We start from the raw sequence: 19,399 nt of genomic DNA on the forward strand, positions 1-19,399 counted from the left end.
TAATCAAGTCTCCGTATAAATGCACCTGCACTGTGATAGTCTCAGAGGTCCGTTAAAAGCGCAGAGAGCATCATGAAGAACAAGGAACACACGAGGCAGGTCTGAGATACTGTTGTGAAGAAGTTTAAAGCCGGATTTGGATACAAAAAGATTTCCCAAGCTTTAAACATCCCAAGGAGCACTGTGCAAGCGATAATATTGAAATGGAAGGAGTATCAGACCACTGCAAATCTACCAAGACCTGGCCGTCCCTCTAAACTTTCAGCTCATACAAGGAGAAGACTGATCAGAGATGCAGCCAAGAGGCCCATGATCACTCTGGATGAACTGCAGAGATCTACAGCTGAGGTGGGAGACTCTGTCCATAGGACAACAATCAGTCGTATATTGCACAAATCTGGCCTTTATGGGAGTGGCAAGAAGAAAGCCATTTCTTAAAGATATCCATAAAAAGTGTCGTTTAAAGTTTGCCACAAGCCACCTGGGAGACACACCAAACATGTGGAAGAAGGTGCTCTGGTCAGATGAAACCAAAATTGAACTTTTTGGCAACAATGCAAAACATTATGTTTGGCGTAAAAGCAACACAGCTCATCACCCTGAACACACCATCCTCACTGTCAAACATGGTGGTGGCAGCATCATGGTTTGGGCCTGCTTTACTTCAGCAGGGACAGGGAAGATGGTTAAAATTGATGGGAAGATGGATGGAGCCAAATACAGGACCATTCTGGAAGAAAACCTGATGGAGTCTGCAAAAGACCTGAGACTGGGACGGAGATTTGTCTTCCAACAAGACAACGATCCAAAACATAAAGCAAAATCAACAATGGAATGGTTCAAAAATAAACATATCCAGGTGTTAGAATGGCCAAGTCAAAGTCCAGACCTGAATCCAATCGAGAATCTGTGGAAAGAACTGAAAACTGCTGTTCACAAATGCTCTCCATCCAACCTCACTGAGCTCGAGCTGTTTTGCATGGAGGAATGGGAAAAAATTCAAAGTTCAAGGGGGCCGAATACTTTCGCAAGGCACTGTATATGCAAGATAGCAGATACACAGAAATACTACACAAACACTATACAAATATACACATTGGCAAAGGCATCAGCATTTCCTTCAGTATTTCTCTCTGTAAGAAAATGCCTTACCATTTATTTGTAAATAGACTTTATCAATTGAAACACTCTTAAACCCTTGCTTTGTTCCTTCCCCCACATTTAGCTTGAATGATGTGTCTTACTATTGTAATTATTTCGATAACTAACCGTAATTCAAGAAACATTGTGTTTCTACAGCCAAATGAAAGGTTCCAGAGTCTTCCAGAGAGCAGCATGAAAAATGCCTCTCCCAACAAATCAGTAAGAGAACATGAAAGCAAAATCAAGCTGGGAGCAAACCGATATTACTAGCTTACTGTTACTCAGTCCAGAGAAACTAATCTGCATTTGTATGGAATCTCTTTTGCCAGAGAAGCATTTGAAGTGGTGGTAGATCACTGCACTGTTGTACACTGCAGTCAAAAGAAGAGAAAAACCTTGTGTTGTTGTAATGGAACAAGCTTTAGGAAAAATACACTAGTTGTGGTGAAATATCAAACAAGACAGTGGACATTTGATTAAAATCAGCTGGACTGTATAAAGCTTGGTTATTGATAGCTTGTAGATCGATTGAAGATCAACATAAAACAAAAGTTAGGATAATTAACGCTTTATTTGTGGAACTCAATACTGTTTAGCTGACAGAAAAGTCGCCCAAAGTTGCTTAGTCATTTTATAAACTTCAAAGTGAACACCTCATCTCTAGTCCACACAGATGTTGAAATTTCAAGGAAAGGCAAACTCAGATCGCCTAATAACCAATTGTGTGAGTGTGACTCATTGGCCTGCTAGGCTATTTTAGAGTACGGTCTCTGTCTGATGTCACTTTCATCTGTTCTAATAAGGTGCTGCTAATTATACATCAACTGAGCAGAAGGTCAGAGTGATGCAGAGTGGAGGCGATCAGACATAATGCAACATGTGCATTCTGACATCCATGGACTGCCCAGACCCTCCCTTAGAGCTAATTATATGGTAATAGGTGCCCTATTTGAATGGAGGTAGAGGAAGGCACAATCCAAATTGAGAATGGAAGGGAGAGCCGTAGGGTCAGAATAGAATAGAATAGCTGAACAGTAAAATGGAGAGCTGCCTTATCACAGGGCTCTTACTAACCTTCCATAGAGGTGTGCTGCTTCTTATGTTATGCACAAAAGGTGACTATCAGGCAGAGTGTCTGGCATACCAACCAATCACCACCTCTGTAGAACAACGTCTACCTCTTCAGCTACCTGTTCAGCTTTGTAACTGAGATGGTTACTTCACTTCCTGACCTAAATGGCTCATCACCAGGCATAGCCACACTGCACGTAGGCTGCTCTAGCAGCTCCTCACTCCTGTTCTGTGCTTCAGGATTTCTATCGGTTAAGCTCGACCCGAGAGCTGTTGCATTTTATTTCTCTGAATGTACACACATTTCTTAAATGCAACACCGCTCATTTGTCTCAATGTATCACGTTTCAGGTAAGATCCAGATGCAGACAACGTCGAAGTAACAGTTTATTAATCGAACAGGGGTAGGCAAAAGACAGGTCAAGGGCAGGCAGTAATCCAAATAGGTGGAGCAAAGATACAGGACGGCAGGCAGGCTCAGGGTCAGGGCAGGCAAATGTCAGAAATCCAGAAAGGTGGGGCAAAGGTACAGGGCATGCAGAATGGTCAACACCGGAAAAACTAGGAAACAAGAACAATCGAGAGACAGGAGCAGAGGGGAAAAACACTTGTAGGCTTGACAAAACAAAACGAACTGGCAACAGACAAACAGAGAACACAGGTATAAATACACTGGGGATAATGGGGAAGATGGGCGACACCTGGAGGGAGGTGGAGACAATCATGAAGACAGGTGAAACAGATCAGGGTATAACACAATGACTTAACTTTATTTACCTCAGTTCCCTTTACTTAAAGGGAATATTGTCTCTCTGCAAAATACAAGAAAAAGGGAAGCCTTCTCTTAAGGAATAAGCTTAGTTCTGTTACCATGTTTTCTCCTTTAGACAACCAACCACAAGTTCTTCCCAAAATGGAGACAACATGCAAATTATAATTAGAACATTGTTTGCATATTTATCAACTTGGTGATTATATGTATCCAGGTCACACCTCATTTGGGTGTTTGTTCTAACACAATATGAAACAAATTGGCCCAATTTTCTAAACTCAGCACAAGATGCACAAGTTCACAACCTGAACCAACGTTGAGACATTAAGCTCCATTTTGACATCTAGCCATTCCACTGCTCTCACCTTCATGTCCAGGTCACTCAGTCTCCAACCTAGCAGTAGCACTCCCCTATGGAAAATGACTTAGAAAACCCTTTACATGCATTCCTGGAAGACTTCTCAGTAATAAAACTACAGGTATTGCATTTAAACCTAAGATGGCCTAAGAATCAATGCCAAAAACACATTACCGGTAGGATGTATTGCTGTGAAGTCTTACTGTACATTAGAAAGTAGAATTTAAAAGGTTTTAAGGAAGAGAACAGGAAATGTTGACATGATCCCAGTGTATTCTGGGAACTAGAAGCACCCATGCTGACTAGAGGAAAGGAGACACCTGGCCACTCCAGATATTGTTGACAAAGTTGATTCTTGTTGATGTTAGGCCTACCACCGTATTGTCTGTGTTGTTTCAGAAATGTTTCTGCTGCGCTGGCTAAACTGTATCATATTTTTGTGATAACTTACATTGTGAAGTCCCTTGGTTCAAAGAAAACAGGGTTAGAGATAAAAAAATATAAAAAAGTTCTAAATACCCATATCCATTACACTAGAACCCATCGGCTTAGCGTTCATTAAAAGCATAGAACTGTTAGATTTTTGTGATTTTAGCATGGCTGAGATTGTTGCTGAGACGGTTGCTTCAGCTCACAAAATGCAATATTGTTTGTCTACTTCTGAATTCTTCAAACAATGGATACTTTTCCTCATTGAAATGGTCTTAAGCAAAGCCTAGCACATATAAACTTGCTGTTTTGTAAAGCCAGTTAATTGTTGCAACTGCCTGTGTATGAATGTTTAATTACAGAGTGGGGAAGCATAAACGCCAAATGCCATCCTCCCTGCCAGGCAACTAACAAATTACGTGCCACAACAAACAGCAAGGGGAGGGTAAAATACAGCATGGAACACAATGCATCACCCTTTTTGAGTTGTGTCACATAGAGATGACAGGGAGAGTCTGACAGGACAATCAGCCACAGCATTGGCCTTAGCTCTGCTCAATTGGATGACTAATAACCAGGAAAGGCAAGGCCTCCATTTTGAGTGGTTGTAAATTATAGTGTGTCACCACCGAATTCTGGTGTTTTCAAAGCCTACTTTTGCATTTACAGCGAAATGTAGAAGATTGTGGTAATTTGTATATCTTTCGCTGTTTGCTTTGTTTCAGGATTCTGAAGCAGTAACTGTGGCATAGAGGAGATGTCTCGTAGAGATATACTTTAACTAGTGATCTATTCCGTTTTTTCCTGATTGACCCCCAGATATGATTATGGATTTGTGGTTTGCATGCAGCTCGCTTGAGACATTTGGGGTAAACCACTGTGCATACATTACAGACCTTACCTCAAACATTGTCAACTGCTTTTCTGAAATTCCTTATTGAATGTTCAGACTCACGGAAGAATAACACCTAGAAAAGCCTATATTTATATATTTATACCACATGCAGTACCGATATGTAGAATATATGCCAAGACACAAAACCACCATCATGAAATGTATTTATGGATATTATTTTTTACATCTAACCTTTATGATTTCAGTACAATGTATGCCATCTTTACATAATGTAAACAATTCAAGTGCTTAGAATAATATGTAGTACTTTTTATACTCCAAATACTGTAACTATCAATTAGTCAGTCAATAATTGGGTCAAGATCATTGGTTCTTGAGAATGTATTTCAGTTGACTGATTTTATACTGGACTATTTTACCACTCTTCAGAACCTATAGACTATTGCTTCAGAATTTAACCATATGATGCCAGTTTTCTTTACACATTCGATAAGTGCAGGCTTTGACAGTGACAAAACTACAGCAGAGCAATGACCTCTGAGATAATGGACATGGACTCTATCTTACAATAGCTGCAGGCAAGAAGCCCAGTCCACAGGCCTAGAATGCCACTAAATCTTTTCAAAATACAAAATGATAGAGAGTTGACACCTTAAAATACTTTTTTGATTTATCAAATGCCCATGGGAGCCTCTTGAAGAAGTAGTGTGCTAATTCCAGTCTATTTTCCATCAGCTTTTTTAATGAATGACTTCTAAAAGGTTACCATTTTAATCTGGCACTGAATAAACCTTTCTAATTCAAACTCATATCTTTTAAATTACAGAGTATTTAATCAAAATGATTTGAAAAGTGACTCGTATATGAATACAATTGGAGTAGTTTTAGTGTCGTGAGAAATGTATACAGTGGAGGCTGCAAGGCATTCTCATGTCTCACCACAGATAACTTAAGTTTGCATGCTGAGAATATTTGCTTTTGATCTGCTCTTCAGTGCGTGGCCCTTGCAGAGCAAGGGGAACCACTACTTCAAGGTCTCAGAGCAAGTGACGTCACCTATTGAAACGCCACTAGCGCTAACTAGCTAGCCATTTTACATCAGCTACATATAGACACAGTGACACCTTTACCACATGAAACGCCTTGTAAACTCGTAAAGAAACTTGTAAAGAAACGTCCTCTCACTGTCAACTGCGTTTATTTTCAGAAAACTTAGCATGTGTAAATATTTGTATGAACATAACAAGATTCAACAACTGAGACATAAACGGAACAAGTTCCACAGACATGTGACTAACAGAAATGGAATAATGTGTCCCTGAACAAAGGGGGGTCAAAATCAAAAGTAACAGTCAGTATCTGGTGTGGCCACCAGCTCCATTAAGTACTGCAGTGCATCTCCTCCTCATGGACTGCAGCAGATTTAACAGTTCTTGCTGTGAGATGTTACCCCACTCTTCCAACAAGGCACCTGCAAGTTCCCTGATATTTCTGGGGGGAATGGCCATAGCCCTCATCCTCCGATCCAACAGGTCCCACACGTGCTCAATGAGTTTGAGATCCGGGCTCTTTGCTGGCCATGGCAGAACTCTGACATTCCTGTCTTGCAAGAAATCGCACACAGAATGAGCAGCATGGCTGGTGGCATTGTCATGCTGGAGGGTCATGTCAGAATGAGCCTGCAGGAAGGGTACCACATGAGGTTGGAGGATGTCTTCCCTTGTAACGCACAGCGTTGAGATTGCCTACAATGACAAGCTCAGTTCGATGATGCTGTGACACACCGCCCCAGACTATGACAGACCCTCCACCTCGAAATTGATCTCGCTCCAGAGTACAGGCCTTGGTGTAACGCTCATTCCTTCGACGATAATCGCGAATCTGACCTTCACTCCTGGTGAGACAAAACCGGGACTCGTCAGTGAAGAGCACTTTTTTCCAGTCCTGTCTGGTCCAGCGATGGTGGGTTTGTGCCCATAGGCGACGTTGTTGCCGGTGATGTCTGGTGAGGACCTGCCTTACAACAGGCCTACAAGCCCTCAGTCCAGCCTCTCTCAGCCTATTGCGGACAGTCTGAGCACTGATGGAGGAATTTTGTGCTCCTGGTGTAACTCGGGCAGTTGTTGTTGCCATCCTGTTCCTGTCCCGCAGGTGTGATGTTCGGATGTAGCGATCCTGTGCAGGTGTTGTTACACGTGGTCTTTCACTGCGAGGACGATCAGCTGTCCATCCTGTCTCCCTGTAGCGCCATCTTAGGTGTCTCAGTACGAACATCACAATTTATTGCCCTGGCCACATCTGCAGTCCTCACGCCTCCTTGCAGCATGCCTAAGGGGCATTTCTTTTTTTGCTGAGTTTATTTCAAATCTCCTTTCAATATCTTAGCTTTCTCACCCATTAACTTTCACAGCTGAGATCTGAGACCTGACTTGCAAGCACACCTATGTGTATTGTTTTGACGTCTTGGCATGTGTGATGTCAAGTGTCACCAAAATGAGCTACATCCATATTACAAAGGGCTTGGGGTAATGTGCAATGGAGGGGAGAAGAGAGAGAAGGAAAGAGAGAGTTACTCTCCATGGCCTTCTCTATTTATCGACAGCCACACTAATATGGGGCAGCTGGCTGTGGTTCTCTACTCTCAGCTCCCAACAGAAAATCACAGAATCCCCAGACCCATCATGACACGGTGAGGAGTTTTTTGGAATGGCTCAGGACCAAACAGGCACACACAGAGAGGGATAGGTAGGGAGAGGAACGGGCAGGGACAGGCAGGGGGGGGCAGGAAGAGGGAAGGAGTGTCAGGAAGAGGGAAGGAGTGTCAGGAAGAGGGAAGGAGAGAGGGGCAGTGGGAGGCAGGGACCGGCAGTGGGAGGCAGAGAGAGTGAGGGAAAGGCAGGGAGAGGCAGCAGGAGGGAGTAAGAGGCAGGTAGGCAGGGGGAGGGCAGGGGAAGCAGGGAGTGAGGAGGCAGGGGGAGGGACCTTACTGTGGTAATCAGGCTCCATTCTGTAATTAGCCAGTGCTCAGAGAGGGGACTTTGAGGGCAAACAAGCAAAACAAAAGAGTGAAATGATATGCGAATGGCCACAGACATGGGAAGTCCCACATGGCTGTCAGCCTCCCTTTTACTCCACTCATTAATAACAGTATGGTAGAAGACTCATGCCCCAGCACCTACATCACAGTAAGCCCTTTTATACAGTAGTCTTGTTAATACACAGTATATGATGAAAACAAACAAATCTGATTTCCCAGCTACAGCTTTAATGAATAAACAGACTACTTTATTACATTGTCTCAGGTAATAAAAATAGTAATAAAAAGACCATTGAATTATTCAGCTGCACATGTGAATATAGAGCTAGAGCGCAGGTATAGCGCTCTCGAGTGGCACAGGGGCTCCAGAGTGGCGCAGCGGTCTATGGCAATGCATCTCAGTGCTAGAGGCATCACTACAGACCCCTGGTTTGATTCCAGGCTGTATCACAACCGGCCGTGATTGGGAGTCCCATAGGGCGACGCACAATGGGCTCAGCATCGTCCACGTTTGGCCGGGGGTAGGCCGTCATTGCAAATAAGAATTTGTTCCTAACGGACGACTTGCCTAATTAAATAAAGGTTAAATAAATAAAAAAATACTAATGAAATATACATCTAAGAGATCAGCTTCTAGTTCTGTGCCAACATCTATTAAACTGCTCAACTAATATTTCTATTCGTAAATATGTCTATATTACAGTGCATTCAGAAAGTGTTCAAACCCTTGACTTTTTCAACATTTTTTTATGTTACAGCCATATTCTAAAATGTATTAAATACCCAATAATGCATGTCAATCAAATTAAATGTATTTGTCACATATGTTGTGACTTTACTTTCATTAATCTGATAAAATCAACTAACTATGTTTGTTACCCGATTAAATTAATTATGTAAAAATTAAGTCATTAGGAATTTGGGGCACCACGAGCGTGGTTGTTTAAAGAGTTTACCATCTCCCGAATTAAACTTTAAAAGTCTTTACCGATCGCATCCATAAAACAATCAATGTATCAATCATCTCGTATCATATCCTCGGTCGTAACCTCCTGCATCTGCAAAAATCCCAGCATTATAATTTATAACTTATAATTCAGAACACAAATTGGTTTAATGATTTATTTACGAGCTCACTAAATAATAACACAGGATAAACATCCACACTTAATACATTAAGAAAAAGGTCCCTAGCGGACTGTCACAACATATGGCGGCTTGTTACAAAGAAGATGAAAAGGGAGTGAGAGAGAGAAAGAGACACTTATCGTTGATACATTTTACGAACTACTCTCACAGTAATCATATACTTTGCACACGAACCAGCCATTTGGAGTAAGAAATCATGAATGTATTTATGTTTAAATGCCTTCGCTCAATGTGGATCTCTGTCGGAACCAGCCTTCTCAGGAAGAGTATTGGGCCTTTTTGCGGCATGCTTGTAAGGCTCCGATTGTCCAAAAGGGGTAACCCCCTCCGTCTTCTACTGTTGTTTACTCTGGAAGATGCACCTTGGAAGATAGGCTAGCCAGCTGTGTCGACGGTTCCCATTGGTGATGAATGTAGTAGAATAATCAACCAAACAAGTACTGCAGGCTCTAGTTTTATCCAATCTTGACTTTTGCCCGGTGATATGATCAAGCGCAGCAAAGAAGGACCAAGAACAGAGGAACACATCTTGCCCTTCAGTGTACACAGAGGGCTAATGTCAATAGTATGCATGTCGGTCTCTCTTTGCTCAAAGTAGGAGAGATTGACTGCATCAATTATTTTTTCTGTGAGAATTATTGATGTGTTGGAAATTCAAAATTGTCTGTATAATCAACTTACTGTAGACTGAGTATACAAAGCGTTAGGAACACCTGCTCTTCCATGACAGACTGACCAGGGGAATTCAGGTGAAGCTATGATCCCTTATTGATGTCACTTGTTAAACCAACTTCAGTGTAAATGAAGGGGAGGAGATAAGTTAAAGAAGGATTTTTAAGCCTTGAGACAATTGAGACATGGATGGTGCATGTGTGCCATTTAAGAGGGTAAATGGGCAAGACAAAAAATGTATGTGCCTTTGAATGGGCTATTGTAGTAGGTGCTAGGTACACCGGTTTGTGTCAAGAACTGCACTGCAACTGGGTTTTTCACCTCAACAGTTTCCTGTGTATATCAAGAAGGGTGCACCACCCAAAGGAAATTCCACCAACTTGACACAACTGTGGGAAACATTGGAGTTAACACGGGCCAGCATCCCTGTGGAACGCTTTCGAAACCTTGTAGAGTCCATGCCCAGAAGAATTGAGGCTGTTCTGAGGACAAACAGGGGGGTGCAACTCAATATTAGGGAGGTATTCCTAATGTTTTCTATATTCGGTATACACATATACACATATACATAGTCTGAGCCAGTCTGAGATATGGCTTTTTCTTTGCAACTCTGCCTAGAAGGCCAGCATCCTGGAGTCGCCTCTTCACTGTTGACGTTGAGACATGTGTTTTGTGGGTCCTATTTAATGAAGCTGCCAGTTGAGGACTTGTGAGGTGTCTGTTTCTCAAACTAGACACTCTAATGTACTTGTCCTCCTGCTCAGTTGTTCCCCGGGGCCTCACACTCTTCTTTCTATTCTGGTTAGAGCCAGTTTGCGCTGTTCTGTTAAGGCAGTAGTACAAAGCATTGTACGAGATCTTCAGTTTCTTGGCAATTTCTCACATGGAATAACCTTCATTTCTCAGAACAAGAGCAGACTGATGAGTTTCAGAAGAAGATCTTTGTTTCTGGCCATTTTGAGCCTGTAATTGAACCCACAAATGTTGATGCTCCAGATACTCTACTACTTCTTTAATCAGGACAACAGTTTTCAGCTGTGCTAACATAATTGCAAAATGGTTTTCTAAGGATCAATTAGCCTTTTAAAATGATACACTTGGATTATCTAATACAATATGCCATTGCAACACAGGAGTGATGGTTGCTGACAATGGGCCTCTGTTCGCAAATGTATATACTCCATTTAAACAAATCAGCCGTTTCCAGCTACAGTAGTCATTTACAACATTAACAATGTCTACACTATATTTCTGATCAATTTGATGTTATTTTAAATGGACAGAAAATGTGCTTTTCTTTTTTCAAGGACATTTCTAAGGGACCAAACTTTTGAACGGTAGTGTATATATAAATATATTAAGCAGCACGATCATTACACAGGTGCACCTTGTGCTGGGGACTCTAAAATGTGCAGTTGTCACACAACACAATGCCACAAATGTCTCAGGTTTTGAGGGATCATGCAAGTTTTTACCACAGACCCCATGTAACCACGTCAGCCCAGTACCTCCACATCTGGCTACTTCACCTGCGGGATTGTCTGAGACTAGCAAACCGGACAAGTGATGAAACTGTCGGTTTGAACAACTGAACAAGTTCTGGCCAAACTCTCAGAAACCGTGTCAGGGAAGCTCATCTGCGTTCTCATAGTCCTTACCAGAGTCTTGACCTGACTGCAGTTCTGCATCGTAATCATCTTCAGTGGGTAAATGCTCACCTTCGATTGCCACTGACATGCTGGAGAAATTTGTTCTTCCTGGATGATTCCTGGTTTCAACTGTACTGGGCAGATGTCAGACAGCATGTATGGCATTGTGTAGGCGAGCGGGTTGCTGATGTCAACGTTGTCGTGCCATTCATCCGCAGCCATCACCTTATGTTTCAGCATGATAATGTCCCCATATCGCAAGGATTTCTGATCCATGCCCGTACCTTTTTTTTTAAGGTATCTGTGACCACCAGTAATGTGAAATCCATAGATTAGGCCATAATCAATGAATTTCTAATCCTTTATACTGTACTTTGTGTTCTGTTGTTAAGGATCTTGTGTGTCGCAATCCGTCACCACACATGAAACCTCAGGAAATAAACATGATTCTAATTGAATACACATGGTTTATTAACAAAAATGTCCCTCTTAATTATTCTGCAGGAATTGCTGGCACTCCAGTGATCTTCAATGTGAACGGAGATGCCCCTGGTCGCTATGAGATTTACCAGTACCAGATGAAACCCAACACCACAGAGTATAAGATCATCGGCCACTGGGCAGACCAGCTCCATTTAGATGTATGGTTACTTCTCGCTCTATGACTTCCACTTGTTTGTTGCACCCATCAAGGTTTTCAGTCATGTCAATCTAAGTAAATACTGTGTACAGTTAGAAGTGTCTGTGAAGGTTAATACAGTACATCATATTTTTTGGGTGAAAAAAGATGCACTGACTAAACACATGTCATATTAAACCATGATATGAATGTATTTGTCATTACTGTATACATAGCCTCAGTCCTTGGACCGGCACCTTGCCTTGAGTTGGGTTGCTTTATCAACTAAGTTAAGTCATGCAGGACCTGAGACTTATCTATATCACAAAAGGACAGTAGATATCAGGGGCCGCTATTCCAAAACAGCTATGGGGGAATATATGACAATTGTAAAAATGGATTTGGTGTGCAACAGTTGCATTAATCAACAGTTGCACACCAAATCTATTTCATATATTCCCCCATAGCGGTTTTGGAATGCAGTCCCAGGAATAGCAGTAAGAGGAAGACATATTCAGGAAATGTAAACAACCATGTTGTCATTCAGACATTATTTACTTTGCTGATTCTGATTCTACCACAGGCCATTTCAAGTAACCATCAGGCATCTGAAACGTATGGTAATAAACTAAGTAAGGGCAATAAGACAAGACTGCTATGTGGTATTACATTATGTCAGCATTACCATATTACTGCATTTGCTCATTCTTAAGCAAGGCTTGTGGCTGAGAAGGGGACACATATAGTTTCCTGCTGAGTTTTAAAAATTCGAACAATGCTGTATTCAATGCTTTAAGATAAGAACATCTTTCGAAGTAATGACTTTGTGATTGAAAAATGGTGTAGTCGTCTTGTTAAATGGTGTTCACCATCCTTAAAACAGATGTCTTTCATCCCAACATCCTTGTATTTTGGGTTTTGAGAGTGTTTAGATTCATTCTAATCCACTAAAATTGTAATTTAATTGGGGCGGCAGGTATTCTAGTGGTTAGAGCGTCGGACTAATAACTGAAAGGTTGTAAGATCGAATCCCCAAGCTGACAAGATAAAAATCTGTCGTTCTGCACCTGAACAAGACAGTTTAACCCACTGTTCTTAGGCCATCATTGAAAATAAGAATTTGTTCTTAACTGACTTGCCTAGTTAAATAGAGGTGATTTATTTTATTTTATTGTGCATATGTAATATTCCTTTTTAATATGCAACAAGAAAAACAATATACTTGTGGCCACACAATCTGATCAGTGTTAATGCTTATATACTCTAAACTTTTTTCTGCAAATGTTAATTTAAAGTTTATCCAAATTTCATCATGCCTATTCATGGAAAACATGCATTAATCAAGTACCCTTTTTATGACTGTTTAACGGTCACAGACAGATAGATAACTCCTCCTGTCCTTCACCTTCTTTCCACCAGACTAAGGAGATGTGGTGGCCTGGTGGGACACTCCAGGTACCCCAGTCTATCTGCAGCCAGCCATGTTGTCCCGGGGAGAGGAAGAAAACAGTCAAAGGTGTCCCCTGCTGTTGGCACTGTGAGCGCTGTGATGGCTACCAGTACCAGGCCGACACCTACAGCTGTAAGATGTGCCGCTTTGACCTGCGGCCCAATGAGAACCACACGGCCTGTGAAGCCATCCCCATCGTCAAGCTGGAGTGGAGTTCCCCTTGGGCTGTCATCCCTGTACTCATTGCTGTGCTGGGCATCATGGCCACCATGTTTGTAGTGGGCACCTTCATCCGCTACAACGATACGCCCATCGTGAAGGCGTCAGGGCGCGAACTCAGCTATGTGCTGCTGACGGGCATCTTCCTGTGCTACGCCACCACCTTCCTCATGATCGCTGCCCCTGACGTTGGCATCTGCTCCTTGCGACGGATCTTCCTTGGTCTGGGGATGAGTATTAGCTATGCAGCGCTGCTCACTAAGACCAACCGTATCTATCGCATCTTTGAGCAGGGGAAGATGTCAGTGAGCACCCCAAGGTTCATCTCCCCGGCCTCCCAGCTGGTCATCACCTTCAGCCTGATCTCAGTTCAGCTCCTGGGGGTGTGTATCTGGTTTGGTGTGGACCCGTCTCAGGCTATCATCGACTATGAGGACCAACGCACGTCCAACCCGGACATGGCCCGTGGCGTGCTCAAATGTGACATCTCAGACCTTTCTCTGATCTGCCTGCTGGGCTTCAGCATGCTGCTCATGGTCACCTGTACGGTGTATGCCATCAAGACCCGGGGGGTGCCAGAGACCTTCAACGAGGCCAAGCCCATTGGCTTCACCATGTACACCACCTGTATCGTGTGGCTAGCCTTCATACCCATCTTCTTTGGGACCTCGCAGTCAACAGAAAAGGTAAATGTTTACTTTGACAATTTAACTCTATAAATCATTCTATAAATTCAATAATTATTCTTTCAAAATAATGTAATTTTTTAAATATTTTGCTGTTGAATTTTTTTAATGTTATGAAACAATGATGTATGGAATAATTTAGTCATCCTTGACAGCTATTACTTATACTATTTCCTGTTTTCATGCATTTTCCAACGATTGAACTCACAAAGATTCCTCAAAACTAGCGTGTAAGTAGTAAGCACCACGAGGACAAGACAATTAAATTCACTTGTTTGAGCCAAGGATTGTCTGACAGTTTTTCCATTTGGAATTACGCTTTGCTCCTGCAGTTTAATGTGAGAAAAATGGCTCACTCAAATTGCTCTTGTTGTATAACGTCAGTCTCTTATGTGCGTGGATGCCTCAGCTATTCATCATGTGATAAGATGTGCTGCTTACTGTTCCACTCGGGGGATTACCGGGCATTGAGTGCTGTCTTGTGCGGATAATTCATTTCACCCAAGTTTGTTTGGATTTGCTTTCTTTATTTGTGTTTCCTCGAATGTGTTTGATTTTGCTTCATACTTTAGTGATAGGGGAATGCCAAGTAGTCAGTCAATACACTATGATGTGCAACAAAATAAATGAGATATGCTCAGCACAACACAAGCAATGAAAATCACTGCTTTTGATAACAAGTGCCTTATTGGGTAGAAATGCACTGTCTGTGGCATTCTCTTTCTACTGTAATCTTCGGACAGTGGCTTGTCATTTGATTTGGAACGTTGTATTTTCTGATGTGGATGGATCAGCCATCAAGAATGAGTTATCAACAAATAAAATGTGCGTTTGTTTCTGAAATGGGCAGCTTTGAAATATCGGCTACTTTGGACAACTGTCATATGGTTTGCCATGTTCTTACAGAAACACTTTAAATGACAGAATCACCAAGCTATACAGGGGTAAAACAAACTATTTCCCCCAAACTTTCAGCACACATCTTCCAACATATGTCAGGTAGACATAAGTATAGTGTATACTACACACTTTGTATTGCATATTTGAAATATAAATAATGTTTTACTTGTTTTGTCAATTTGAACTGCAAAATTTTTTCCAAAATGAACCTGTAATAGAAGGCTAATCAAAATGAACACTAATGTGCATGGTTCTCCCTTTATTGCAACTTTTTCACTATGTTTCAATAGTCACCAATTTAGTGCTGTGGGAAGGAATTCCTTACCACAGCACTAAATTTGTCACTACTAGTGCACTGTAGTGATCATTTTGATGAACCTTCTATTACAGATTCATTTTCGAAAACAGTTTTGCAGTTCAAATTGACAAAATAGTAAAACATGATTTAACCTGATTTTCAAAACATTTATTTAGAGAAATATAATCTCTATGGTTCTATGTAAAATGTTCAATGTTGATTGTACTGTATGAATCTGAAACTTGTTGATCAATTGAATTACTTATGCATCTAATTATGTATGTTAGATGTTTAAATGATCACTTTAGCCCCCTCAGTTTTAGTTTCATGTCCCTATATAAAAATACGATTGAGTGACAGTTTGGCGCCCAAAAAAGCTGTATCGCCACTGCACTGTGTTGCTGTGTGTAGGCAGCCTGATCTAAGACTAGACATAACATAGTAAATTTAAATTCAAAACATTCAAATTATGATATTTTGCAATTGGTACATAAGATATAAAGTAACTTAACGATGCAATATGCAGAAATCTTTCCGGCATTTCATGGTTGCTAAAATTCAAATTGTTCCCCTAATTTCAGTTGATGTCACAAAACAATCAGTCATTGTGTACATAATTCTTTGTACCATCTAAACCACTGAATTATATTTTCCACAACCAAAAATATTGTATTTTCAGCTGTCTGAGGCTGGTAATAATAATAATAATTCATAAATCATACAAGTGTTATACATCGGTTTAAAGATTAACTTCTTGTTAATCCAGCCAGTGTCAGATTTCAAAAAGGCTTTACGGCGAAAGCAAACCATTCAATTATCTGAGGACAGCGCCCAGCATACCAACACATGAAAATCATATTTCAACCCACCAGGCGCGTGGGTTGAAATTCAGAAATAACGATATAATTCATGCCTTACCTTTGAAGATCTTCTTCTGTTGGCACTCCAATATGTCCATTAAACATCACAAATGGTCCTTTTGTTCGATAAATTCTGTCGTTATATCCCCAAAATGTCCATTTATTTGGCGCTTTTGATTCAGAAAAAACACTGGTTCCAACTCGCGCAACATGACTACAAAGTATCTAATAAGTTAGCTGTAAACTTGATCCAAACATTTCAAACGACTTTCCTAATACAACTTTTTTTTTTAAAGTAGGCCTATTTATTTGTCAAGACAGCTGTTCATGGCTGCATCTCACTGTAGTAGGCTATGTTTTGGATATTTGGATCTCCATTCGCCTTTTGATTCCTATGAGTTGGGAGTGATCAGCCAATGATCGGAATACCAGGCCACATACTCAGAGAATGCGCTGACCAACTGGCAAGTGTCTTCACTTTCAACCCATCCCTGACCCCATCTGTAATACCAACTTCTTTCAAGCAGACCACTATAGCCCTGTGCTCAAGAACGCCAAGGTAACCTGTCTAAATGACTATTTCCCCATACCACTCATTTCTTTAGCAATAAAATGCTTTGCAAGGTTGATCATGGATCACATCAACACCATCATCCCAAACAGCCTGGACCCACTCAAATAACACCACAGTTGACACAATCTCTATTGCACACCACACTGCCCTCACCCACCTGGACAAAATAAATACTTATGTAAGAATACTGTGAATTGACTATAGCTCAGCATTCAACATCACATTCCCCCTCCAAGCTCACCAACAAGCTCAGGACCCTGGGACTGAACACCTCCCTCTGCAACTTCCTGACTGGCCGCCCCTAGACTTTCCCCCTTTGGTGAGAATCATAGGATCCAGATCAGCCCCCCCCCCCCTCCAGAGTTTTATGACTTAACTGGGTCGTAAATACCTTGCATGAACTCTTTTTCCCACTCTGCAGAAATGAAAGTTAAAAATCCCTTTGTTACAACAGAAAGAGATTTTGCAGTACTGTAACATCCAAGATTGGATAATGAAACAATATTTCTGTAATCACAACATTTGGAATGGTCCGTGGGTATTTAAAGAATAATCAAGTCCAATGTTTATTGTTTTGTGATATCATGAAAGATGTTATAATGTAAACATTGTAACTAAGAACTTTCACAATATATATGTCAGAGTTACATCTAAATGTTGTAAAACGTATATGATTAAATGTTAAACTATTTGTGAGAAGATGAAATGTGATTTTAGCCTTCTAAATTAGAAGTTGTATTTTCATATAAACCTGGGCCAAGTCAGTGGCCACGCCCAGGTTAGTACAAACATGACGAAACGCTCCCTGTTCTACCCAAGTATAAAACCCCTCGTGACAAAATTCACAGCAGACCAAGCAGGCGGACGGTGTTGAACCAGACATCACTCATGGTTTAAAACAACAAGATTAGACCAGATAACGTGAGTATCATCCACACTTTGAAATGGGTAGACGCTAAAGACAAGCATGTTTCTGCACTGTTAGCCTAGGAAACTCGATCGAAGATGAGACAAAGAACAATTTCCTCTCACCACTATAGGTACCTCAAGGGTATCTATTCTAAACATTCTACTCCTGTTGCAGGAGAAATATGCTACAGTGCTTCATGGTGGGACAAACATCATTAAACAAATGCTGAATGGTCAGGAAACACACCTAGAAGATTGAAAACTTGTTTTTCAAATGAGCAACAAAAAAATGTGCCAATCGGCGAGTTCAGTGGCTCTTTCATTTGGACAGATGTACATCACTGCAAACATATTTTTGTCCCAAAACCATACATATGTCTTGATATATTAGATGTTCGGTAGTGACAAAAAATACATTAAGATGGACCAATTTGCTCACAAAGTTTCTCCAAAATGTTTGCACACCAACTACTCACCATGTGGCCATAGTGGAGAGGGGTGCAATCCTATCACCTGGTGATATTTGTAGGATTGTGTAATGAACACGATAGGAGACAGCGAGCTGGTTTCAAGCGCAGGGCACAGCAGGTGTTTATTGTAAAGGACCACAGGTGGAGGCAGGTAGCTGGGTCCAGGGGCAGTCAGAAGGTCATACACAGGGGGTCCAAAAAGGCAACAGTACAGGCAGAGAAACAGCTAGTAAAGTCGTCCGGGGGATCAGGCAATAGGTTGATAACAGGAAATCCGATAGGCTAAAGTACAGTCAGGCAAAAGGCGTTGTTTGTGAGGCAGGCAAAAACTATCATACACAGGAGGATTGAATTATGGGGAAAAAAACAGCGCTTCGAATAAAAGTGTGTCACAAAACAAACAACACCTAACAATATTGGGGTGCAAAGAACTGAACTAAATAGTGTGTGATAATGACATACAGGTGTGTGAACAGGTGATCAGAATTCAGGGGATTGGGATCTAGAGAGTGAGCTGCATTCAGGGGATCTACGTGGTTGAGAGTGTGAGTTGGAAGCAGACGTTACAGATTGTGATTTAAGGCACATTGATTCTATAGTCTATTAAAGTGTATGTTTTGGCAGTGACATCAAAAGTGGGGACAGCGTTTTTCGGAGAAAAATGAATTATTAGATCAGTATCTTTCAATGTAATAATAGAACAAATCAAGATTTTCTATTGAAATAATAGTGTTAGTAACAAATGTAAAAAATTATTGTAATCAAGTTTAGGAGTAAGGGTTTGGGACAGCCACCTCTCAATCGAAATAGGTGTATAAACAATGGCTGTGTGCTGTATTCATTTAACAATATCACATCAAATATTGTTGGTGATGTCATGACTCTCCTGTGAGGATCCAAAGATCAGGTTACAATGGAGCAATGTCTACAGATCCCTCTCACCCGCAGAAGGGAGGGGCGATTGGTGTGAGGTTTTATGACACCTCACGCCAATTGTAAATTGTTTGCAGCAGACAACTTTTTGGTCTCTGGTATTTGCAGTGGGGAATATGTCATTTCTATTTTGTGATGGTATAAAAGCAATAGTGATAGAAGAAAATATTGTTACTTGAAGAGCTTTCACACTGTGTGTCAGGTTTGCATCCTTTACATTGTGTAGGAAATATCAAAGATTAAGAGAATATTTTTGTTAAGACAGACAACTTTTTTTGCACCGTAACGAGCCACGCCCGGTCTCTGGTATGGGGATTGGAATGTTTCTTTGTTGCACTGTTCTCA

At 41.2% G+C, this 19,399-nt stretch overlaps 1 protein-coding gene across 1 annotated transcript; it reads left to right on the forward strand.

Annotated features, from left to right (window-relative positions):
• The first annotated feature begins 2,549 nt into the window (after nucleotides 1-2,549).
• LOC121839691 (metabotropic glutamate receptor 4-like) lies at nucleotides 2,550-14,143 on the forward strand. Its single transcript, XM_042299924.1, has 3 exons — nucleotides 2,550-2,565; nucleotides 11,641-11,777; nucleotides 13,175-14,143. Exons 1-3 carry the CDS (start codon nucleotides 2,550-2,552, stop codon nucleotides 14,141-14,143), a joined length of 1,122 nt encoding a protein of 373 aa, XP_042155858.1.
• Nucleotides 14,144-19,399: the final 5,256 nt, after the last annotated feature.

Source organism: Oncorhynchus tshawytscha, linkage group LG16 (genome assembly GCF_018296145.1).
Source record: "Oncorhynchus tshawytscha isolate Ot180627B linkage group LG16, Otsh_v2.0, whole genome shotgun sequence".
NCBI lineage: Eukaryota > Metazoa > Chordata > Actinopteri > Salmoniformes > Salmonidae > Oncorhynchus > Oncorhynchus tshawytscha.

Excerpts from the sequence above, each read along its gene's own strand:
- LOC121839691 (XM_042299924.1), top strand. Across the intron at positions 11,778-13,174 it reads CAGACCAGCTCCATTTAGAT|ACTAAGGAGATGTGGTGGCC; the intron begins GTATGGTTACTT and ends TCTTTCCACCAG.